Consider the following 26619-nt stretch of genomic DNA (forward strand, 5'->3'; position numbering starts at 1 on the left):
TGTCAATTTTGATATTTAGTTATGAGGATTTTGTGTGTTTGTTGATTTATTTGAGCTTATATTGGTTTATGGTCAAGAACTTGTCACTTGCTCGTTGTTTGAACAAATTTTCAGAAATAATGAAGCAGAATTTGGAAGATTTGGATGAAATACAAGTTGTAGTTCATCTCGAGAGGAGTTCGTGAGCGCAAACGGTTCGTAAATCGGAGTTCGGACGAGGGAGAACGAGCCAAAACAAAATCACTGCGCAAGGCCGCGCGAGGTCGCGCGGTCCAGGAGCGCGGCCGCGCGACCGGGCCGCGCGACGGAGCAGAGCTTGCTGGAGGAGCGCGCGGGCTCGGCGCGCGGGCGCGCGAGCAGGCCGCACGAGGTCATGCGGTCTCGGCGCGCGGCCGCGCGAGACGCCGTTTTCTCGCCCAGTTTCCGGATTTTTCACTTAAAGCGCGATTTTGGAGTATTTTTGGAGCTTGAAAACCTAGGGCATATAAATACCATCCAATAACTTATTCCCCAAGAACCTTTTATCACCTTTCATCATATTTTTACTTTTCCTGAGAGCTGTGAGAGACGGAGAACGGAGACAGAGCAAGATTCAAGATTCTCAACTTCACTACGGTTTTTCATTGTTGAATGTTTATTTGTGTTTTTGAGATATTGATTTTTAGTCATATGTCTATGTGTGGCTAGAATCCTTTTTCCCAGAGTTTAGGAAGTAGACATGATTTGAATTTCTGACTGTTTGATTCAATTAATTGAGATCGTTATTCCTTTTTATGTTCTTGTTATTATTGTTTGCTTTATTGATTGGCCACCAATTTAGCATAATCATAGGTTTTAATTTGAGATCGGGAGATGATAATTATTACCTGAACTAAGAACATAGAACACCTATATTTAATTCTAAAGGGAATTGATATTTGTGAGGGCGTTAATCCTATGAGCTTTTAGGAGTTGCATGTTAGAAGTGCGATCCGGGGACGGTAGCCTTGCATGTAATCAACGGTTTGTATGCCACGGGAGTGGGTATGGACTAGTTTAGAGATTGCCTTAGGAATCATCTGATTAATTGAATTGAACATGTTAGTTAGGAGAATCTGTTGAAACCTTTGCCTTGGGAAATCTTCTCTTATCTGTTTCTCTGTTTCGCAGCTTGATTTATTTTGTTTCCTATTCTTTATTTTTTTATTCATTTAGTTTTAAAACTAAAACTCTTAATTTCGTTTGTCCAGATAGAGTAAAATAATTTAGGATAGGAATTGGTAAATTCAGTCTCTGTGGAATACGACCTTGCTTGCTACTGTACACAATTGCACCCGTACACTTGCGGCGTGTTAAAATAAAATAGCGAACAATTTTTAATTATTGTAATGTTTTTAATTTTAAAATCTTATTATTTTATTTTAGTTAATGTAATGTTTAATTTTTTTTAATAAAAGTTTGAAATTTTAAAATAGAAGTGTAGAATTGGGGATTTTGTGGAAATGAGAACTTAAGCACCTTTGCATTGGAGAGGGAAGTGCTTAGGTGGGGACACCATTTAACCACCCCCTTAAGCACCTCTCATTAGAGATGCTCTTATCTATATTTGAGGGTAACTCAATTATTTCTATTGTTGAACCAAATACTCAATAAAAGTAACAATATTGTACTTACCATTCCTCTCATTTATTCGATTTCATTCATTTTCCATTCCTCAATTTGAACCAAACAAGCACTGAGCGAGAGGTTCAAGTAAGAACCACTAAATAAAATAAGAATGGAAAGTCATTTTCAGTTCTTCAATCATTAAGATTTACGGTGGATGCATCATTTTTGTGGATGAATGCAATACTTAGAATCGAATCCTGAAGGGAGCGAAATTTTATATTTTCGAGTGCTATAAATCTAGCAGCAAATTAAATGCATTAATTTTAATAATTCTCACGTTTTTACGAAAATTGTAGTTCTCAACTAGAACCCACTTATATATATATATATATATATATATATATATATATATATATATATATATATATATATATGTTGGGAAATTAATGAAATATCATAACCCTTGTTTTGATGATACCAAAATCCTTAGGTTTTCTTTGTAATAGACTAGAACCTTTCGAACTCAAGTGTTGGAGTTCACCTTCTAGTTTGCTTAGTGTTCTGAAGACTGAAGACTGAATATCGGATGAATGAAGAATGAAGAACGAATAACTAAAGACTGAAGAACTCAACTGATGTTCGCAATTAAAGGCAGAGTCAAATACTGATATTTGACTAAACGAGTTTCTCAACTGAAGAATCAGTTACGACTGATTCATTAATGCAGGCCACGTGAATTCAGCGGACTGATACTAAAGTCAAGTATCAGTTAACATTCTTCCTCGGACTGATACTCCAGAAGCTTAAAAGGAAGCCACACACTCCAAGTACAGCCGCATTAAATGCAAAGATACAGAGGATCGTCCTTTCTCTGCAGAGCCTTCCTTTTTGGTGATTACTTTTCAGAGGCGCCTTATCTCCTGTACTTGAGTAGCCGTTTCTCACCAAACAAGGAACCTCGAAGATTGAAGCCCCAGCCAAATTCGAATTACTCTCCAACGGATGAATTCTTGAAGACCATCTCCGCCAACGAATCTATTCAAGACCTCTCCTATAAATAGAGCTCGAGGATCACTTCAATCTTGACCGATTCAAATACACAAGCTGAAATGTTGCCAAAATCATAACTCAGCCAATCAAAGCCTTCCAAAGTTTGAATCAAAGAAGAGAATCCTAAAGCCAAAATCAGTCCATTGCTGATTACATACATTCTCTTAGAACCTTAGGCAAATATTTGTTTATCCAAAGCCTAAGTTATCAATTATAGAGAGCCTTAATCGCTAATTTCTTAACAACAATAACTGCAACTAAACAGTGTAATTGTAGTATAAAAACAGCAAGCAGAGTATCGTATCCACAAAGACTATTGAACCGAATCACTCTAAATAATCCTAAACAAACTCTAGTAATATTCAGGCAAACAATAATGGAGAAGGTTTAATTATACTAAACTCAAATAGCAACAAATAAAAGCACGTAGAAAAATCAAATATTAAAGACAACTGATCCTAGGGTAGTAAATTCATTAACTAAATCTACGCAATTAATCTATTAATCCTATGTACCAATTTAATCCAGTTATGATGAGAGATCACTTAATTAATCAATTACTCTCGCTAGAGCAGCAACGATCGTAGATTAGTAAATTCTCTATCTCCGCTAGGTCTCAAGAAAATATACTAACTTCCAACAGCTCATAAGAATAGCTCCCTATAATCCACCTATCTCCGCTAGGTCTCAAGGTTAAGATTATATCATACATTCCTGAATCCGTTAAACAACTATCTCCGCTAGGTCTCAAGCCGAATAACTACACATGCAAACTATTGATCAGATAATTCACACGAATTCAAGCACCAGGAAATATGAATCATAACTGGAAGGCAAATAGGTACTAACAAATAAATCACATGAATCTAATTAACTAATTACAAACCTTAGAATCAGAAAAAGAACTTAGCCAGACATATTAAACATGAACATAAACATAATTATAAAGAACACAATTTTAAAAACTGAATTGTATAAAAACCAATAGTAAAACGATTGTAACGTCTTGAATCTTCAATCTTGTGGAAATCCAATCCAAGCAATAAAAACTGGAAAGCAATAAATTCTAAAGCTATGAAATTGAAAAATAAAAGTTGGGAACCCTAGATAGGTCAAAAGAAGGAAGACCTATTTATAGTCTTAGGGTAAAACACAGAGTTTTAATTCGAAACTAACACTGCAAAACGGAAAAACGCGCAAAAACTAAAAAAACCCAGACGTCCGGCGACCCACCTGGCGAGCTACCCGGCGGTCGTCGGCTCAAGCACAAGAACTCCTCATCACGCGGCGATCGCCACTCATCTTCCAACGTTCCAGAAGGCTCGGCGATCCAGACGGCGAGCGCCGACCTTGTCGCCGGCTCCAGTGCAAAATCTTCTCTTCGGGCGGCGGTCATTGGCCAGGTCGCCGGCTAGGTCGTCGGACGTCCCGCTGCCTGGTCATTGCCCATCGAGCTCGTTTCTTCGATTCTTTCACCCGATGCACTCTTAACTCGACTCTTGGATCTTCATTATCTAAATTTAGCTTTCAAAAACTCTCAAACCTATCTAAATAAAGCCAAAATCATACCCAAGCGTAATATCTCAAAAGAATATGAAACTTAAACAAAAGATATCACAAACGAGAATAATCATAGCACATTGAGTACTCAAACACTCATAAAAACAATGCAAAATGAGTCTTTATCCAGCCTGTTCTCTGTGATCTAGTTGGTAGTTTTCGAAAAAAGAGTTTGAGCCGAGAGGAGTTCAGACCAGTGTTCTGACTCCAAGAGATCTTAGCCAGCACTAGCAAAGGCATTGTGGTGTCTTAACGTACTAAGTGTGTTTGAGAAATCCAATCCAATTTTCAGTTGTAAAGATTTGTTGTGCGCCCGTAAGCACAAGCCCAGAGTGTTTGTCAGTGTGATCAACTGACCGTGGACGTAGGAATTGAATTCCGAACCACGTAAAAATCTCTTTGTCATTTATCGCTTTCAGTCTTTACTTTCTTATCTGTGTACAAACTCTTAAGTTAACTGAAACTAATTAATTGCAAAGTGAAACTAAAATCTTGACAACATGTTAATCACAAAGGCTATTTCAAAAGAAAAGTTTTCCGCTGCCAGTGTTATTAGTCTAACTGATAAATCTTCGGATAGTCAGTAAGATTCATAACACTCCTCTGTTTTATAACAAGACTGAAGCCTCACGCATATCAGTTAAATCCATGCGCTTAACTGATACTCCCTCCGTCCGCCAAAAGTGGACCACTTTTACTATATCGGGCGTCCGCAAAGAGTATACCATTTTTCTTTTATAGAAATGGTCTCACCATCCACTTTAATTTTTTATCCTTACAAACACTCTTTATTTACAAAAAAATCACCTCAAATTCAATTTCAACCACACATCTCATAAAGTGGTGGGACCCTTTCTTCACTACATCAAAATTATCACCAATTTATTAAATCATGTGCCCAGCCAAAGTGGTCCACTTTTGGCGGACGGAGGGAGTATCTCTTTACTGAAGAGATATTCAGTATCAGTCTTCAACCTTTGTAACTAAAGTTTTCTTTAACTCTTTCATCAGTCAAAAGGTTGTGCTTGTTGTTTTGAGAAATAGCCTATAGGTGTATTTCCCCCCCCCCATACACCTATTCTGACCTTCCGGGACCTAACAATATGGGGAATACAGTAAAAGCAGCTCTTAAAATAAAAACTACAAACCAGCAAAAATGTATGAATTTTATGTAGAACACGTATAAATTCACTTTATAAAGATATGAATTGCGAAAAATATTTTTTTTGCTACCTATGTGATTCGAACTCAGGACCATGAATTCATCCAACAAGGTGATGAATCAACCGTAGATCTTGATGATCTAATGGCTGAAAATGGTTCATATTTTATACAATAAAATGTGTTTTTATTGTACCCCTCCATATATATATATATATATATATATATATATATATATATATATATATATGGTCGCATTCAATGGAGACCACTCCTTTAGATAAAGAATAAAGGCCAAATCAAGGCCATCCATCTCACTCCAATCAACGGTTCATATAATTTCCTGATTTGATTTTTCATTTAATTAAATATTGGTTCATTACATTTATTTAATCCGAAAAGGGCAAATATGTCCACTCAAATCCACTGAAATCTGGGATCACGTTGAACAAATCCCGAAAATTCATCTCTTCCCAATCTGGGACTTGATCCGTCATTGAACATAATAGGTGAACATTAGTATGTTCATTTATTTTCCTACGAACATTAGTACGTTCATTTGTTTTTCTACAAACATATCAACGAACATTAGTATGTTCATTTGTTTTTATACGAACAAATCGATGAACATTAGTATTTTTATACGAACATATCGACAAATATTAGTATATTCATTTGTTTTTATACGAACATTAGTATGTTCATTTATTTTTTATACGAACATACCGCAACCTCTTCTGTGAATGCGTTATTCACGTAACAAACTTATCTCCAAATGAATATTCCATAAATAAAAGATTTGATTAGATATATTTAGTACATTAAACAGATAAGCACAATACAAAATTACATACTTAACCTTTATTAAATCAAATAACCGAAAATTAATAATCTTAATCAATTGAATTATCACTGTTAGATTAAGCAAGATTGAGGCACATGATTTGGTCTTTATTCTTTATGTAAGGAAGTATGAGGAGGCTATAATAAAAACAACTCTTAAATATAAAATAGGAACCATTTTCTGCGCTTAGATCATCAAGATCGAGTTGGATGAATTCATGGTCGTGAGTTCGAATCTCATAGGTAGCGAAAATTTTATTTTTTACAATTCATACATTACACAGAGAATTCAAACGTGTTCTACATATAATTCATACATTTTAACCAGTTCGTATTTTATATTTTATAAAGTGTTTATACTCTAGTTCCCTCCATATATATATATATATATATATATATATATATATATATATATATATATATATAGGGGAGGGCTACAGTAAAAACACTTCTTAAAATATAAATATAAACGTTTTTTAATGTACGAATTTTATACAACAGGGTTACGAATTCATCCAACATGGTTACGAATTGTGAAAAATAAATTTTTGCTACCTTTGGGATTCGAACCCAGGACCACGAATTCATCCAAAAGGGTTACGAATCAACCGTAGATCTTGATGATCTAAGGGCTGAAAATCATTTATATTTTATACACTTAAGAGTGTTTTTATTCTAGCTCTCCCCTATATATATATATATATATATATAGGGGCGCGCTCCAGTGAGACCCCCTATTTTTCGTGTAACATGAGTACAATGAATAAGACATATAATACTAATGAACAAAACGTATATCTAATGAACAAGATGTATATACTGATAAAAAATAAAATTTTAAAAATTCGTAATGAATAAGACATATATACTGATGAACAGGGCCGTATATACTGATGAACAATGCAGTATATACTGATGAATAACAAAATTTAAAATATTCTGCTCCCTCCAGGATTCGAACCCTGAGAAAAAAAATCACTCTTCAGATATAATATCAGTCATAGGATTGATAAAATAAACGCACCAGATCGTGCCCTAGATCTCACTAAAATTAGGGGGTCTCATTGGAGCGGCCCCCTATATATATATATATATATATATAGGGTGTGGTTCTAGAGAGAACTACATTATTTGTGAGAACCGGAGAACCATCAAATCTAATGCATCCACTGTAAAAATTAATGCATTCGCTGTTAAAATTAATGCACTAAAAAATTAAAAAAAAAAATGCTCCCTTCAGGATTCGAACCCAGGATCTGCATTCATCCAACAAGATGATGCATCCACCGTAGATCTTGATGATCGAATGGCTGAAAATGGTTCTCCGGTCTTCTTTTATTTATGGTTCTTTCTTGAACCTCTCCCTATATATATATATATATATATATAGGGTTAGCTTCTATGCAGACCACTCCCCTACATAGAGAACAAAGACCAAATCATGTGCGTCGATCTTGCTTAATCTAACGGTTCATATAATTTTCTGATTTGATTTTTGATGTAATTAAATATTGGTTGATTAAATCCACTGAAATCTTGGATCACGTTGAATAAATCCCGAAAATTCTGAAATTTCTTGTTCTAGGACCTGATCCGTCAATGAACATAATATGTGAACATTATTATGTTCATTTGTTTTCCTACGAAAATATCGACGAACATTAGTATGTTCATTTTTTTACGAAAATATCGACGACCATTAGTATGTTTATTTATTTTTTACGAACATATCAACGAAAATTTGTATGTTCATTTATTTTTTTACGAACATATCAACGAGCACTAGTATGTTTAATAGTATTTTCTACGAACATATCAATGAACATAATATGTGGATGCATTATTCACGTAACAGACGCTTCATCAAATTAATATTACATAAATAAAAGATTTGATTGCTTATATCTATGACAATTAATGAAAATATCAAATCTTCACCAGATGAATCATCACCCTTGGATATACCAAGATCGACGCACAGGATTTGGTCTTCGTTCTTCGAATTTTTGATGGTCTCCATAGAACTCTATCATATATATAGGGTCGCATTCAATGGAGACCACTCCCTTAGATAAATAATAAAGACCAAATCAAGGTCATTCATCTCACTCCAATCAACGGTTCATATAATTTCCTGATTTGATTTTTAATGTAATTAAATATTGGTTAATTACATTTATTTAATCCGAAAAGGGCAAATATGTCCACTCAAATCCACTGAAATCTGGGATCACATTGAACAAATCTCGAAAATTCCTCTCTTCACATTCTGGGACCTGATCCGTCAATGAACATAATAGGTGAACATTAGTATGTTCATTTGTTTTCCTACGAACATATCGACGAACATTAGTATGTTCATTTATTTTTCTACGAACATATCGACGAACACTACATTGTCGATATGCAGATTTGCAGATCCGGCGGCGGTGCGGCGATCGCCACCATGAGCGTCCACGTGATCGCCCTGGACGGCCTGGTGAACGTGAACTCCCTCTTCACCATCGCCGTCTTCGTCGGCCGCTCCTTGGCGAAGCCGATGTCGACAAATTGGGAAGATTGGGGAGGGAGGCGAGGGAAGTGGGCATAGAGGGACGGCGGCGGTCTCGGAGGGGACGGCGGATGAGACGGAGGAAGAGATGGAGGCGAGGAGCAGCAGCAGGAGGAGGAGGCGGCGCCAAATCTAAAAAAGAAAAGAGCGGTGGCAACGACGACGGTGTCAGAGGGAGGCAGATCAAGAGGAGAGTGATTTCCAGTAGGAGAGACCGAGAGATGAGAGGCGTCGGCTGCTGCCGGCGGCTTCGCCGGAGAAGAACAATGTGGGAGAGAGAGAGAGAGAGAAAGAATGAGTTGGGAGAAGAAAATACAAAATGACAAACCTAACCTTTATTATATAAAATAAATGAAATAAAATCATAATTAAAGGTTAAATTATCACCCTTAGATTAAACAAGATCGACGCATATGATTTGGTCTTTATTCTTTATCTAAGGGAGTGGTCTCCATTGAACTCTCCCATATATATATATATATATATTAGAGTGATTTCTAACCGTTTTGATAGTGATGATGTTGAAGTTATGAAGAGAAAAACTTTTTATTCAAATTGTTAGTTTCGAAGAGCAAATCTTTTGTTACGACCCTACTATTCAACCTTTTATTTTCTAAGTAAAATGGCATAGTTTCTATTTTTGTACATGACTCTATTATCAAATAATTTTTTACCATTTGTTTATTAAAATATGTGTTGTTCCCCTTTGAGGCAAAGTTTTGATATAAACGGCGAGAATATATTTTAAGATAAACAATACTCTTTGGAAGTGCGATATAAAACTAATTACGCATGTAAGTAATAGACACCGAGTTGTTGGTTAAATCAGGTTTTGATGTTTCAAATAGATAGTATGAAACTAGTGATTAACGTTCAGCTAGTTTGAATAAAAGCAATTATCCTTTCCTATTACATAGGAGTATAACTTATTTACTACGTAGGAATGGAAAAACTAGAAGAAAGTTTTGCGATGAGAATAGTACAGTGGAAAGAGTGGTAAGGCAATGTCAATTATTCATTGCCACAGTAAGGGATTAATATGACAAAGTGATGCAGTATTTGAAGTCATAGAGGTTAGAGTAGATAGAATTGAATAGTTTGTTGGATTATTGATTGTAAAGTTTTGCTTACACTGCTTCACTTGGTAATAAAAGTCATTCTAATTACCAAAAAATAAAAACTAGAAGATTTTCATATGTGCAGTTACATCTTGATGCACCTTTAATTAACACATTAATTTAACTAAACAGCTACGTGCCTATTTCCCTCTGTCTGTGCTGCAGAATTTTCTGTCCCATATACCTGCATCACAAGAGTTTAGAAGTTATTTCAAGATTTGACAATTATAATTGCTAAATTGTATAAATAAGTTAAGATAATCCTAAATAGATGATAACCTCCCGAGCATCATAAGTGTAGCCTGAGGATTAGTTCCAGGCGAGTAGTAAAAGGTGGAACCATCAACAACTCGCAATGCATCTACACCGAGCACCCTATAGTCACCATCAACGACCCGATTCACTTGGCAACCTCCATGATAATGCCATATTGTTATCACCGTGTCCTTGCAATATTGTTCCATGTCATAAGCTGCTGACTTGTGTTTAATCCTGAGGTTGAGGGGAATCGACAACGTATACTCCAATAGTGATTGTATCGTGCTGTTAGGGTATCGAAATTGGGAGATGGGCTGTGATTTCACAACTCTTTTGAGGATTTCCATGCCTTGCACGCACTTGTGCAAGTCCCTCGAGTCACTGAAGTAGTTGAATGTGACGCTTGGATTGTCGTTGGGGTTCCTGCTATCTAGCTCCATATACCCCCTTGAGAATGGTCCTGATACCTTTCCCATGAGGAGTCCATGGTAGTTGCCCGACTGTTTCAAATTACCATTTCATTATTATTAACTTCTTTTGATTAGGAAAATGACAAATATGCTTTACTAAAATCAGCAAATCATACTACAAACATTCTTAGACACTCCCTTCTTACACGAAATAATTAACTATGTTTTTTATTTTGGTCCGTTCATCAAATTATTACTTGTTTCTCTTTTTGGTAAGTGTGCCGCCCTTATTCTACTCACATACATTTAATAAATTTTCTTAAAATTTGGATCACTCTCAAATGGATACATATGTTGTAGACAGAGGGAGTATTATTTACTGGTAGAATAAAGAAATCACTAACTTGGTATGTAGAGGGGTTGAATTGGCCACTAACTGCTTCAATGAAAAAATCAATATCAGTTATGCCAACCACCTGAGCGAGGGAGGATTCCACAGGCCTTCTAGAAGGTATTACGAAACCATTGAGTGGGTTGTCAGACATCCCTTGGCCCACCATTGACTGGTCCAAAACTACTTGTATTCCACGGGCCTTGAGTTTAGAGCCCGGCCCGATACCACTCAGCATTAGAAGTTGCGGGCTGCCCAACGCACCCGCAGACACAATTATCTCATTTTTACTTCCCTTATTTAAGTAAGCCATATGTGCGTTGCCTTTTGAGTCTTTGAATAATGCTCCATAAGCCTTGGCTCTTTGCCCTGCTCACAAATATCACATATTTACACTTAATTATTCCCTTTTTCAAGTATTTAATTTGTTATTCAGCTAATTAAATAGTATAAAAATTTATGTGACCTGGGGAAGTGGTGAAGAGGATTTGGTGCACAGCTGCATGCAAATAAACAGTAATATTGTTTGGCTGAGCATACTCCAACAAATCTGCGGCGGTATGCCTAACTCCATCTTCATCGAAAATTGTGCCCCCAATTTTGGTGCCATGCAAATGCTCGTACGTGAAGCCATTGTCCGGCAACACGCCGGCGTCCAGCAGTCCTTCTCTCACCGCCGCCTGCCACTGCCGTAGTTGCGGCCGGAACGCCACCTTCCTCTCCACCCACTCGTACGACTCATTCACTAGGCGCGGGTCCCACCCGACCTGATTCACGTAGTAGCTGCTGGCGCGCGTGTAGAACCCGGCGTTGATGGCGGAGCCTCCGCCCAGTACACGGGCGCGGTGGTTGCGAACGCCGTCGGTGGAGATGAAGAGCTGCGCGGGGGAAGCCAGGGACGAGTTAGAGTCCACCAGCGTTTTGAAGAAGCCCGCGGCGTGGACGATGTTGGGGTTGTCGTACGGAAGGCCGCCCCTCTCGAGGAGTAGTACTTTTGCGGAGGCGGAGAGCGTTGCTGCCAGTGGGCATCCGGCGGTTCCGCCTCCGATGATTACGTAGTCGTAGTAACCTATTGACGGAGCTGATGTTGCGTTTTTCGCAAATGAAGTGTATGGAGCTAATATGCAACAAAAACAAATACGTTATACCCACAAGCAAACAACGAGAGAGAGAGAGAGAGAGAGAGCACCTTTCTCTGCAGAAGAAGAAACGATCAAGAAGAAAATCCCCAAGGGAACTAAAACAACGGGGATTGACATCCGGGAAGCCGCCATATATATTTTCAGAATTACTAAAGTTATGAATCACTCACCAACAGAATAGAAAATATCGAATTAAAATGCTACGAGTTATATATTAGAGATAGAGGCAGCACCCTAGTCTAGCCAAAACCTTTTAGTCATAAGGAAATTCTAGCCATACAAATAAAAATATGGAAATAATAGCATTTCTGACTAAAATATCCTTTTAGTGTGTAACAATATAAAATATACTATTACACACCTTTTAGAAACGAAAAAAGTGTGTAATAGTATATTTTACACTGTTACACATTTTTTCGCAACCACACACTTTTACATTATTATACACTTTTGTGAAAAAGTGTGTAACAGTGTAAAATACACTGTTACAAACTTTTCGCAGTTACACACTTTATGTTATTACACACTTTTGCGAAAAAATGTGTAACAGTATTAAGGGTATAATTGTACATTTACGTTAAAAAATGCTAGTTTTTCCATATTTTTATTTGGGTGGACATTTTTTCCTTTTCTTATACAAGAACGGCTAATTGAGCCCATTAACTCAACCGGTATATCTTTTTTTTTTTAAAGGGGGAAACCATATATCCCCTCTAAGAGTTAATGGGCTCAATTAGCCGTTCTTGTATAAGAAAAGGAAAAAATGTCCACCCAAATAAAAATATGGAAAAATTAGCATTTTCTAACGTAAATGTACAATTATACCCTTAATACTATTACACACTTTTTCGCAAAAGTGTGTAATAATATAAAGTGTGTAACTGCGAAAAGTGTGTAACAGTGTATTTTACACTGCACACTTTTTCACAAAAGTGTGTAATAATGTAAAAGTGTGTAACAGTGTAAAATACATTATTACACACTTTTTTCGTTTCTAAATAGTGTGTAATAGTATATTTTATATTGTTAAACACTAAAAGGGTATTTTAGTCAGAAATGCTATTATTTCCATATTTTTATTTGTATGGCTAGAATTTCCTAAGACTAAAAGGTTTTGGCTAGATTAGGGTGCTGCCTCTATATGGTTTCCATTAAATAGTAATGTCAGCCCTCAACAACTAAAAATTAGGTAGTTTGGTACATTTATTACCATTAACAAATTGATACTAGCTCCTTATATCTCTTAAAATTATATGGGAAATCTTTTGATATGAGTTTTAAGAAAAAAATTATTGAGTGTATCTAAGATACTGGAGAAATGATCTCACGTTAAGGGTAAATTTTTTTAAATAAGTGTAAATTATGAAGATAAAATTGTTCAATTAATATGTGGGATTATATCCAAAAATAAAAGGTGCGTATATATTTGAAGGACGTATCAAAATGAATATAAATACATAATTTTAGAGGACGAAGGGAGTATGTTACAACTAGGCATTACAACAAAAACTCTAATAGAAACCGCTTAAAAGTAACCGATTTTTGCTTAAAATCGGTTTCGTAGCTTAAAAAATCGGTTTCGTAGGTACAACTAGTTTCAGAATAAACTAAGACAAATATATGTAAAATTTGATAAATGTCATAATTTTAAATAATTTTAAGCATAACACATTCGTATTTTACTTTTACCCTTAAATAAAATATAATGAGCAAATTAAATTTATAAAGCAAAATACTTTTATATTCCCTTCTGTCCATAAAACTTTCGCCATATTATGGACAACACGAATTTTAATAAAATGTAAATGGAAATGTGAGTAGATTAAGAGTTTTAATGTGAGTGATTTGTGTATATATATCATACTAGTATTATAAATAAAAATGATAACATTTTTTGTGCACGGATTAAAATAAAAATTGTGACTATTTTTTCAATGGAGTAATAAATTTAGATTAAACTTGCCCTTCACGAATAGCTAAACTAATATAGGTACATAGGATATAGTTTGGGGCATGCCTAAAGTTAGTGGTGCCAATCCATTTTTATTTAAAATTGTTTCTATATGATGGCATTAATATAAATAATTAGAGGGTAAGCTATCTTTTTCTTCTAATAAAATAATAATTTAAAGATGGTGTAGGTGTGGATTTAAACTTAAGATCTCAGAGTTAATCTCGTAATTACTTTATAATCCAAATTATAAAATAATGTGAAAATATATACTCTCTCCGTCCCACAAATAATTTCCTCTTTTTCTTTTTTGGAACGTCCTCCAAATAACTTCTTCTTTGTTTCTTTTTATTTTTGGACAATTACCTCACCACTAATAATACTTTATTTATTCTTACTTTTCACTTTTTACCATTCTCAATATTAATTATAACACTTTTTCACAACTTCCAATAATAATTATAACATTTTTTCTCCACTATCAATACACTTTATAACTTTTCCTTAAAACATGAGCTGTCCACAAAGAGGAAGCTATTTGTAAGACGGAGGGAGTATTGAATTAATTAAATACTTTGGCCTATTGGTGACTATATGGGCCGAACTTTGTCTTGTTATTGACCTTATGATCTGAATTTCACAATATGGTAATTCTATTCACAGCCCCTATTTTACTCATTGTAATCCCCCTTATAAAATAATAATAAATAGTTATAAATTTACTATTTTATCCTATAATTCATAGCTCCAAATTAAAGGCTATTACTTTTATAGCTCCAAAATGTATAGCCCCCAACCACACGTAAATACAACTTACGGTAGAAACTCTTATGGATTCTTTTCATAGCCAAGCCGTCGATGCCACCTCAATCAATTCATCCAAACTCTTAAATCTTGTAGGCGATGACTTCTCCTTTTCTTTACAGATTACTTTGATAATTTAGTTATTTAGTTTCTTACCGCATTTTCTGTATGCAACTTCTTAACAGATTAGTAGCCGTAATTTAGACCGTGTACGGAAGTTAAAGAGTCAAATGACAAGGTTGACTGCTCGTGTGCAAAAGGTAGAACTTCATTTTTTCCTTATTATCTTCGGTCGCTTGCAGTGATTTTTACAATGACAATATGCTCTTGTGCTTTAACGTATTTTTCGTCTCAGAAAGTGATATTTGCAAAGCTAAAGCAAGAGAAGATCATTGCAAATATCACTTTGTATTGAGGACACATGTATTTATTTTTACTGTTTTTATTTGTTTTGGACTCTTCTTTGCATACTGATATTTTATTTATTATTCATAGACTTATTCTTTATCATCCTGAAGGTGCGAGACGAGCTGGAACAGCTTTTGGATGACGACGATGATATGGCGGACCTTTACTTATCCAGGAAGTTGGCTGGTGCATCACCTGTGAGTGGCTCGGGTGTGTAAATGTCACAGCTTTTGGATTTCGCCGCACCGCGGTTAAATTTGGAGATGGAATATTGCATTTTTTAATTGGGCGGAGGGATAATATTCTTATATTATGAAGTTTCGCTTTTTATGATGTTTAATCCTCAAAAACATTATATATTGTCCATAGAGGGTTTACTTTGTGAGCCTTATGGCTAATTTGCTGTATCGGCTAGATAAATAATTGTTTTTTGCTCGGATCTTAATAAGGGTTAGTTAGATTGGATGAGAGATTTAATATCTTCTGTGAAGCCTTTGTATGGGCAAATCATTTTTTTTCTGGTATTTGATTTCATTAAGTAAAATACTTTCCATGAATTGCCAGCTTTCTGATTTAAAAAGGCTTGAATAACTCTACACGGAAATGAAGTGATATTCTGATCTTATGTGCCATCATACACCCACCAATGGTGGTCGCTGATATACTCTGATTAATTGCGCTTCACTTTTGAACTTTATGATTTGATAGCAGATGATGTGGTTAGCAACTTAGCACCAATTGCATAGTAGTTTCTTCAAGCCAGGTTAGTCGAATAATTCTGGTTGTATTTTGTTTGGAGTCACTGGAAAGTTGTTGAGTTACTTTTTAAATTGTTAACTGAATGCATTTGTATGTACATAACTGTGAATTCTTAGCTGAGTTAGATGTCGAAAGAGCTATTGTGTTGTGATTACCTCCATATATTGTATTTTTGAATTGCTGAATATACTATATAGAAGATTGTGTTATGACCTATAATAGCGTGTGCAAGTAAAATATGATGAAAACCATGATGAGGAAATAATACCTTCATTCTAAAAAAAATTATAGAATGTAACTTGACACATTAGTTTTATAAGAAATAGGACTTTATAGTGTTGCTCTGCTCAGGTGGTGAAGCTACCATTCCTTAAAGGGTGGGGGCTCTTGCTATCTTTGCTTGCGAGTCATTTACGATGATGCCAGCTATTGTGTTATATTTAGAGTATTTAGATACTATTTAGTCTATATAAAACAAGGAGGTACATGACCATGTGGCTATGTAAAATGGAAGTAGATACTACTGGGTTCGTTTATTTGTTTCTCCTCAAGGCAACATCATCATTTTCTAGATAGAGACCCGATGAAGTTTCTCATATCTGCCATTTCATTATTTTCCATGTTCCCATTTGAACCCACTTTGCATTGCACTGGAAGTTAAATATGTCAGGGAAATGCTTGTATGTCAAGAATGAAACCACCGGAGACAAACTCACTTTGTGCGGCTAAGCTCTTCGTGTTCTCAAATGGGAAACAAAAGTTTCTGGAAGCGCATTGTTTGGAGCAGCAGTGATCAGATGATTTGGAGCATCAAATTTCTGTTATCAACAGTAAGGCGGTCAATAGGCAGCTTAAGTCCTTGTACAGTGTCCCACCACCAAAGCAGCAGCAGCCGGCCAAGCGACCGACGACCACGTGAAACTGAGATTAGCTTTCTTTTTATTTTCAAGAATTTGATCAAACAAGTTTAAAGTTCCTCAAAATAACTGAGAAATGAAAAAGTAATGAATACTTGTGTTGCATGATCCGATTATTATTACACATTGTTTTCTGGTTATTTGTGTAATAATACTTGATTCATTTGACTATATTAGTTCAATTTTCTTTTTGTGGAATTTTTAAATATGGCGGGCAACAATTTTATTGCAGAAACAAAATATGCTTATTGAGTGCAACAATTAATCGCTTTAGTTTTGTTATGTATTCATTTAATATATATTAATATATAAAATAAAACATATTGAAGGCACCTAAGATTAAGGTGACATCTTCTCCATTCATTATTATTAATTATATTAAGTACTTTATCCCACATTAAAAACACATTAAACTTTATCATAAAAAAAATTGAATTACTAAAAATTTTAAATTTTGTGTATCCATCAAGTGAGTTAAAATTGAGAATTTTAATTGATCAATTACTAATTTAATATTTTTTTTCAATAAAAGATAAAAAAAAATGTAATTTTGAGTTAAAAGATTACGTGACTTCTTTTCAATAAGAGATAAAAAAATTGTAATTTTAAGATGAAAAATTACATAAAATCGAGACAAACAATGTGCACGAAAAATAAGAAATATTTCCAATCTCTAATCACTTGTATGAGATATTATTTTATTTTTATTAAAAAATTTAATTTGATCAATTATTAATTTAATATTTACCAATAAAAGATAAAAGAATGTAACTTTGAGATAAAAAGATGTACATGACTTCTTTTCAATAGGGAACAAATTAAAGAATGTAATTTTGAGATTAACATTTCATAAAAGTAGGGTAAGTAAAGTGCACGGAAAAATATGTAATAACTTCAATCTAGCCAATTATTTTTTTTTATGGAATTTCATCAAATGAAAACTTATAGTAGTGCTTATTTTTCTAAAATTTCAAATTTGATACCGATTCTTTTACAAAACTTCAACAAACGAATTACAAAATTTCAACAAATGAAAGTTATCCGACAATTGATTTTACACGAAAACTTTACTTTTACGTAATCTTTGTCTTGATTTAAGATTATTAGTCATTGTTTTGCTTTCTTTATCTAAATCAATTTTAACTTTGCAATTTTTATGGTCTTTGAAGCTCCAGACAAGATAATGTTTAAGTTTCAGATGAGATGATGTTCAGAGCTCGATTATAGCTTAAATTCCAAATGAGATGAAACTCAGACGTCAGAGATGATCTATTAAAGCTCCAAACAAAATAATTCTTATAACTTAATTACAATGTTGCAAACTCCATACGAGATAATGATCACAAGTTAGTTACGATCTTTAAACTCCTGATAAGATGATGCTCAAAACTAAGGATGTCAATCGGGCCAACCCATCGGATTTCGAGCTAACCCTATTGGGTTGTGGGCTATATGGGCCACGGGCTATTCAGGTTGAAATTTTTTCGGGTTATAAATTATCAACCTTAACCCTAAACATTCAGATTTTGGGCTAGCCCGATAGGTTAGTTCGGGCTCAAAATCTTTATAAAAAATTAATTAAAATATTTATTTTGATAAATTTTACATTTGTAACAAATAAATATACACATAAATAAGTGATCTTTCAACATCGAATTACATAATAACCAATATGAAAATCATAGAGGGATAAATATGCATATATTTTTCGTAAATGATTATAATTTTCTAATTTTACATTTAAGTATTTATATTAAATATTAGATTCAAAATACAAACAAGAGAAATAATGAGTAGAACTTTCAAATAATGAATCAAAATATATTTCACATATATTTGGAAAAAAAAAATCTTATTATACTAACTTTCGGAAGCAAAGTAGTGAAATTGAAAAATAAGATAACGAGAAAATTATTATAAAATTAGGCAAACATATTATTTTTGGGTCAACCCTATAGGGCTCGGGTTATTTTCAAGCTAACTCTATCAAGTTGTGGGTTATTCTCGAGGCAATTCTATCGGGCTGAAATCTTTTAACCTTAAACCTCTCAAGTTATCAGTCTATTCGGATCAGTCCACAGGTTTCGAGTTGGATTGACATCCATATTCAAAGGTCAAATGTGACCTTTCAAGTTTCAAACGAGACAATGTTCAAAGCGATATTTCTATTATCCAATAAAGGTAATATTTAATTGATAAAAGTGATTGAAATTAATATAACTTCAAATATTATACAAATGAAAATTGATAAATAATTATAAATAACAACGTAAATTAGTTCCCGTCGAAATTTCGACGGGTTACACACTAGCAAAAAAGGTCTTAAAGTTTTAATATGTGATGAAAATGGTCAGACAAGCAACACAACAACTAACGTGGTATACAATGACATTTTTTATAGATTGAAAGGTAAGAAAGATATAACTTTGATCATCTTATTCATATCTTTATAGACCAGTAGCATTCATTAAACATTTATAATGCTATTTACTTAACATTGTTATTCTAGATGGATGAGAATGAATGTTGGATTTCTATGTATGAAAATTGCTTATATATATCGTATCTTTTACTTGCAGAGGCTATGTGCGGATCTACAATTCTGGATTTAGAAACTTCATCTTCAAGCTAAAGTTTATGAAGGTTATTGTAGATTCAGGTTTGAAGTGAGGAATTGAAAATTACTGTTGTATTGCATGCTTTTGAAGATGTGGCCAATTGCCTGTTTAGTGGGTTGTTGTGTTGAGTACCGTTAACTTTACTTTTGATAACTAAATTATGGCCTAATGTTCTACGATTTAGTTTCCTTATATGTCGTACATAACACTAATAATTGTTTAAGTATTCATTCTACAATAAAAAAAATATATAAAAAAAATGTGTCACACTAAAACTTCTACAGATAATATCAAATTTAAATAATAATTAATAATAAAATTTATTATAAATTATACTATAAAATAATGACCCGTCGAGTTTCGACGGGTTATACACTAGTTACTTTTATAGCTCCAAAATGTATAGCCCCCAACCACACGTAAATACAACTTACGGTAGAAACTCTTATGGATTCTTTTCATAGCCAAGCCGTCGATGCCACCTCAATCAATTCATCCAAACTCTTAAATCTTGTCGTCGTCCTACTCCTCGGCATGTTATACGCAAAATGGAGCGCCATACATTGTTTCAATCTAAATCACACTAATTAGCAACTCCCATAATAAATCTTGAAACATGCATATCAACTGTTGTAGTTCTGATGGTGTGCACAAAGATACGAGCTCCAGAATCCTCAAAAGGCATAAACTCAGAGCACTCAATTTCATATTCGAGAATCTCCCTTTAAGTATCTCGAGTTTTCATATATAGTTTCTAGAAAGCAAAGAACATTTGGTGGCATATTGCAGGCACAGTCAATTCCAGCAATTCGGTACTTGCATACGAGATTAATCAGAATGATATGGAGGCTATTCCCGTTGAATCCAGTGGTGTTGTTGGGAGGGCAGACGCAGTTGTCCGCCTCCTCGCATTTCGACTCTACATTACTGATGTCCTTATAAGAGAATCACTCCACAAATAATCCATTCAATCAAGGCATGCTATTCTTCCTATTGTCGAGATCAGTTTCTGGCAAGAGCCCTTTTTCGTGATTTTACTGTTATCTACTTTTTTCAGGTGATGAGCCCGCATGCATCCAGGTTAATTCTATTCACAATGGCATACAAATTGAAGTCTTTAATATTTCCATACTCGAATGACCTTCTAAACATCTCTCTCACTTCACTCAAACAAAGATCCCAAAAGGTAACTGAAGTTGATTTGTTTGTAAAAAAATGGATGGAGGAGTTGGTGTGTCGTCAGGAGAAGATGGGTGGTGTGAAGCTGCTTATGTGTCTAATGGCGAATGAAGAAGAGGTGGTAGAGAGCATTGCAGGTGGATTATTAGAAGCCACCTAGCTTCTACATATCCTTCTGCACAAGGCAAATGTATCAGCAACTTCTCGTGTTTAATAAGAGTTTCTGCTGTAAAATGCGTATGATTAGGACAAAAAATAACATTTGATTTGAGGCTATAAATTATAGGGTAAAATAGTAAATTTATAAATGTTTATTATTATTATTATTATTATTATTATTATTCCATCCGTCCGTTAAAAGTGGACCATTTTTACTATATCGGGCGTCCGTAAAGAGTATACCACTTTCCTTTTATAAAAATGGTCCCACCATCCACTACAAGAAAATGCGGCTCTAACGACCGAAATTTCGGTCGTTAAAACCCAAAAATCGGTCGTTAATATTATTAACGACCGATTTAACGACCGTTTTTTTCGGTCGTTGTTTGCATCGTCGCCCGAGTTTTAACGACCGTTTTTTCGGTCGTTAAATTTAACGACCGATTTTTTATTTTTAACGACCGAAATTTCGGTCGTTAAAAAGAGAAAAAAAATAAATAATATAAATAAAAAAAATTATTTTTTTTTTTAATTTTTTTTAATTAACGACCGAAATTTTATTTTTAACGACCGAATTTTCGGTCGTTAAAAATAAATAAAAAAAATATTTTTTTTTTCGAAAAAAATATATATATTTTTTTTAATCTCTTTGTATCCCATAAGTATTTTTAGTGTATTTCTAATGTATTTTGACCTTAATTGCATACCATTTGACGAACTTCCCAGTAGGTCACCCATCTTACTTGTGCTCTAAGTCAAGCACGCTTAACCTTAGAGTTCCTTTCGAGTAGTCACCAGTACAGAACACTCGTATTATTGATATATATAGTACCTATTAATTCATTTAAACTCTAATTCAATATAAAATATCATTAATCATTCATAACCTTATAATATGTCGAGATAATATAAAATATCATTAAACATTTACGATAAATATACGATCGAATTAAAAATAATAAAAAATTAATATTATCGTAATTAAATAAAGAAAAGAAAATATGAGTATGAAAAATAATAATCGTATACAACAATAATTCAGAAAATCTAATAAGTCTAATAATTTATTATAATAAATCTAATAATTTATTATTATTTGAAAATAATAATTAAATAATAAAAATAAAAATAATTTGAAAATAATAAAAAAATAATTAAATATTTATATATAATCGAAAAATAATTAAATAGAAAATTAATAAAAAATAATTAAATTTGTAAAATAATTAAAAATAATATTAAATAGAAAATTAATAAAAAATAAATAAATAGAAATAGAAAAATAAAAATAAAATAATAATCGAAAAATAATAATTAAATAATTAATTATTTCTATAGAAAATAATAATTAAATAATAATCGAAAAATAATAATTAAATAATTAAAAATAATCTCTATAATTTGAAAATAATAATTAAATAGAAAATTAATAAAAAATAATTAAATATTTATATATAATCGAAAAATAAAAATTAATAAAAATATAAATGAACTTTAAAAAATTTTAAAATTTGAAAAATAATATTAACGACCGATTATTCGGTCGTTAATAAATAAAATAAATAAATAAATAAATTTAAATAAATAAAAAATAAATAAAAAATAAAAAATAAATAAAAATAATTTTAACGACCGAAAAATTCGGTCTTTAAAAAAAATAATTAAAAAAAATATTTTTTTATTTTAAAAATATTTAAAAAATAAAAAAAATAATAAAAAAATAATAAAATAATAAAAAAATAATATTAACGACCGAATAATTCGGTCGTTAAAAAATTAAATTTTTTTTTTCGAAAAAAAAAATTATTTTTAAAAAAAAATATTTTTTAATAAAAAAAAAATATATTAACGACCGAATTTTCGGTCATTAAAATTAAAAAAATAATTAAAATAAAAAAAAATAATTTTTACGACCGAAAATTCGGTCGTTAAGAAAAATTAAATATTAAAATATTAAAATAATAATTAACGACCGAATTTTCGATCGTTAAAAAATAAAAAAAAATAAAAAATAAAATCGGTCGTTAAACGGTCGTAAATCGGTCGTTAAGGCCGCAAAATTAACGACCGAAAATTTCGGTCGTTAATTTCGGTTGTTAAAGGCGCAGTTTCTTGTAGTGATCCTCTTCAATATTTTATCTTTACAAACGCTCTTTACTTACAAAAAAAACCACCCAAAATTCAATATCAACCACATATCTCATAAAGTGGTGGGACCATTTCTCCACTACACACTACAACAAAATTCACCTATTAGGACTTTCATGAGAGTCCTATTATATGGTATAATAGGACTTTCCTTAGGAGAGTCCTATTTGCGCTAGTCACTATATGTGTAAAAGGACACTCATTGTAATAGGATGCTCAAGAAAGTCCTATTAGAGTATGCTTGAAAACCCATTTTTGTGACACTTAGGAGTGTCCTAATAATTAGTGTCCTGTTACAATATATTTTTGTGACACTTAGGAGTGTCCTAATAATTAGTGTCATGTTACAATATATATTGTATTGTTCTAAAATTTGTAGTTTGACCTAGATTCATGTAACATTCTAAAATTACAAATTGCTACTAATAATACGTATATAAGAAAGATTAATTGTAACCATAGAAATATTGCTAAATTCATTTATATTTTCCAACCGAACTCGTTGCAAAACAACAAACTTTAAGATCTTATGAAATACATCTGCTCCACCACTCTTGTATGTCACCAAAGCTATAACCATGTTAAAAACTTAATAAAACTCACAAGATTTTTGAGGAAATAACCATAACTAAGTTTCTTTCATTCATTTTGTCGTGGCAAAGACCAAAAAAGAGACAGCAAAAAAAGAGAACAGCAGCCAGCACGATCAATCTTCTTCAATCATCATCGTCGTCGGTCACCTAAAATGAAAAGAACATCAGGATTATGAGTTCAAATCAAATCTAATTTGAATCTATTGATCTAATGAGAAATAAGAATCATGGTTTTTAAGAATAGAAAAAGAATTTAATAATAGATGATTACCAAGTGTCGAGGCCATGCAATGCATGCTCCAATTGCATCTCCAATTGTGGACAAGTTTGAATATGGCCTAATCAAATCTTCTTCCCATTCTATAGGAACTGAAACTTGAACTTCACACCAATTTAATCCTAGTCGTTTTCCTCCAACATCATGATTGGGATCTACACTTCGAACCCAACCTTTAGCCACAGCTTTTCTAGAATTGAACAAACTCTTCAAGAGCACCGCATCCCCAACCTATTCAATTAAACAATAATTGATTGGTACTTTGTTTCTAGCCCAAAGGTCAGGTAAGCAATACGTTAGGCTGCTTGCCATAGGAAAATAAAACATGGCAGAATCAGATTGAGGTGTTGCTTGCCATAGGAAAATGAACAGAGTGGGAAGCAATACGTTAGGCTGCTTCACAGCAGTCCACAACTGTGTGATGGTGTTCTTTGAGCTTTCGAGAAAGTTAGAACTATATGGTGAGAGATTCTGCACTGTTACCAGGCCAAGCACTGGCTCCTCTCTCACAAGGACAGCAACGGCAGATGTTATTAGTGGAAGCAAAGCCGTTAATCCAAATACAAACCAGATGTTTAAAATGTATGAGTAAGAATACATCAAGTAAACAAAATTATAAGATAGATCATATGGTATACCTCACACCGTAAGCACCCACCAAAGATCCACTGAAGTAGGAACTTATAATACTACCAAATGCTGATGATCCCCAGCAGAGCGATTGAAGGGATCCGGACATGCTTTGTGATTCACCTCGAGCTCTCTCTACAACCATCGAGTCCACAACCTGCATCATGCTTTATGTCTGTTAGAAATGACAGATTATAATCATATGGCTGTCTAGATGATATTAAGCCAAGGTAATCTGTAATTTTATGAACACAGTAGTGTCAAGTAAATGTTTAAAATATCAACTTATCTTCATTAAGCCACATACATATTCAGGAAGCCAGAGAGAGCACTCTATTTTCCAAACTAATGTCAGTATGCAAATTGCAAAGCAAAGTAATCCAATTGTGATATAAACTTTTGAAACTAAAGAAAGAACAAGAAAAGATGAAATTGCACTTACTACATCTGAAAATGCTACAGAAAGAGATCCCAGAAGTATGCAGAATGCAACATCGTATTTGCTATCAACCAAGGTTGCCATCAAACTCCATGAGAGGGCACCCAAGAGTCCTGAGATAACCAAATATGACCTTCTTCGGTAGCCAAAGAGAGGGAATGAATCACTGTACAACACAATCATAACTAGGTTTAAAATATATTCTTTCTACTGTAAAAGGGAAAGAGAAGAGATAGATAATCAGGGTAAGTGATTCTACCTGATGAATCCATACAGGGGCTTAACAAGCCAAGGTAATGATGAGACACCAAATATAATAGCTGTCTAGTCAACCATATAGAAATGTAAGTCGTGAGCGTGACTACATTGGCATGTAGAGAATACTTTCTCCAAAGTATATAAAGAAAGTACATGATCACAAGCAGCTTCATAAACTTCTCTATATCGGAATGACTAATTAGATTATTTCTGGAAACAAGGAAGCAGTTTAGACAACCTATTCAAGTATGCGCCCTTCATTTGGATTTCTAGCCCAAAGGTCAAGTAAGTAAGTTGGACCCCAACTTTTCTTTGAGAAACCTACCAGTAACACGTAATGAAAATGGCTTAGTAAGTTTTTAACACATCCTAAATGTTAAATTATAAACGTATTAAATACCTTGTTGACTAGTTTCTGGCTGCATTTCTTGCACACTTTCATGCATGTGCTCCTCAACTTGATTGGTACTTTGTTCTTCATCTATCTCCTCATTACGATTTAATGTTTCTTATAGAATTGATCTTCGAGTCCTGGAAGTCATTTCTACAAACAAAATTGTAAAAATATGAATAAGATATTAACTTCAGGCAGTCAAACAAACACTTCAAGAACAGCGAAATGAAGAAAATAAGTTAAACATGAACCTTTTTCCTTAGAAGCTACTTGACTAATTTGTGGTTGCAATTCTTTTACAATTCTTGGTTGTGTACCAGTAGCTTCTTGATTAATTTGATGTTCATAGTTGTCCATCTCCTCATCGTGTAGTCCATGATTTGACTTTGTACGTCTAGTTGATCTTCGAGTCCTTGGAGCCATCTCTACAAAACAAGTTTATAAAACATTGCATAGAGATTTAAAATTAAATATTATAATGAGTTACTAATATAATGTATAGTTTCATAGACATCCAAAATTACAGCGTAATTAATATTTGAAAAACACTCTCCTTACACGCTAATCATTTCATATGCTCCATTTTGTTGACTTTTAATTACTTCCCTCTATAATTCATTTCAATTTTCCCAAATCTAATTTCCCTCTCCCCTTTTACAAATCACAGACAGCCACAAAGTCTGTTGATCGCAAACAAATTGACTTTTCTTTTTGTTTTCCTTTACTCTTTAAAACCATTCTTTTAACTACCCACCACCTTCACTCACATTACATATCATCACCAAAAAACATAAAACTCCAAAACAACAACAGATTTTCTTCACATTCTTCCTCCCATAAATGATTGCACAATGAATACAAAAACTCAATTACTCAATCATCTAAATCAATTTTCAGCATACATAATATGAAATGAAATGAGAGGCATATCACATGAGGCACAAAGGCAGTGAGGATAAGACTTTGCAGTTGTACTTCAATACACAGTTGGCCTGCTCTAGAAATTAATTCAGC

General features: G+C 33.4%; 2 protein-coding genes and 1 long non-coding RNA gene across 3 annotated transcripts; 1 reads left to right on the forward strand and 2 right to left on the reverse strand.

Annotated features, from left to right (window-relative positions):
- Positions 1-9832: 9832 nt before the first annotated feature.
- Positions 9833-12288, reverse strand: LOC131014524 (protein HOTHEAD-like). The gene is made up of 5 exons (XM_057942515.1): positions 12119-12288; positions 11396-12046; positions 10943-11298; positions 10150-10628; positions 9833-10054 (listed from the first exon to the last, which is right to left on the reverse strand). Exons 1-5 carry the CDS (start codon positions 12201-12203, stop codon positions 10003-10005), a joined length of 1623 nt encoding a protein of 540 aa, XP_057798498.1. The 5' UTR covers positions 12204-12288; the 3' UTR covers positions 9833-10002.
- A 2699-nt stretch (positions 12289-14987) lies between these two features.
- Positions 14988-17108, forward strand: LOC131014530 (uncharacterized). Its single transcript, XR_009098241.1, has 2 exons — positions 14988-15086; positions 15345-17108. It is a non-coding gene; the product is annotated as an uncharacterized LOC131014530 (long non-coding RNA).
- Positions 17109-23464: 6356 nt separating this feature from the next.
- Positions 23465-26028, reverse strand: LOC131019025 (folate-biopterin transporter 1, chloroplastic-like). The gene is made up of 7 exons (XM_057947713.1): positions 25876-26028; positions 25213-25277; positions 24957-25119; positions 24524-24671; positions 24272-24453; positions 23879-24115; positions 23465-23754 (listed from the first exon to the last, which is right to left on the reverse strand). Exons 1-7 carry the CDS (start codon positions 26026-26028, stop codon positions 23731-23733), a joined length of 972 nt encoding a protein of 323 aa, XP_057803696.1. The 3' UTR covers positions 23465-23730.
- Between the last annotated feature and the right edge of the window lie 591 nt (positions 26029-26619).

The sequence above is a fragment of the Salvia miltiorrhiza genome, chromosome 3, assembly GCF_028751815.1.
Source record: "Salvia miltiorrhiza cultivar Shanhuang (shh) chromosome 3, IMPLAD_Smil_shh, whole genome shotgun sequence".
Lineage (NCBI taxonomy): Eukaryota > Viridiplantae > Streptophyta > Magnoliopsida > Lamiales > Lamiaceae > Salvia > Salvia miltiorrhiza.

What these genes read in the sequence shown, in the direction of transcription:
- LOC131014524 (XM_057942515.1), bottom strand. Translation starts at nt 12,203, where the DNA reads ATGGCGGCTTCCCGGATGTCAATCCCCGTTGTTTTAGTTCCCTTGGGG. An exon ending in TTCTTCTTCTGCAGAGAAAG is followed by an intron (nt 12,047 to 12,118) that starts GTGCTCTCTCTC and finishes GTTGCATATTAG; the next exon opens with CTCCATACACTTCATTTGCG. An exon ending in ACACTTATGATGCTCGGGAG is followed by an intron (nt 10,055 to 10,149) that starts GTTATCATCTAT and finishes CTTGTGATGCAG; the next exon opens with GTATATGGGACAGAAAATTC.
- LOC131019025 (XM_057947713.1), bottom strand. Translation starts at nt 26,028, where the DNA reads ATGGCTCCAAGGACTCGAAGATCAACTAGACGTACAAAGTCAAATCAT. An exon ending in CTGTAGCATTTTCAGATGTA is followed by an intron (nt 24,672 to 24,956) that starts GTAAGTGCAATT and finishes AGCATGATGCAG; the next exon opens with GTTGTGGACTCGATGGTTGT. An exon ending in CTGCTGTGAAGCAGCCTAAC is followed by an intron (nt 24,116 to 24,271) that starts GTATTGCTTCCC and finishes TTAATTGAATAG; the next exon opens with GTTGGGGATGCGGTGCTCTT.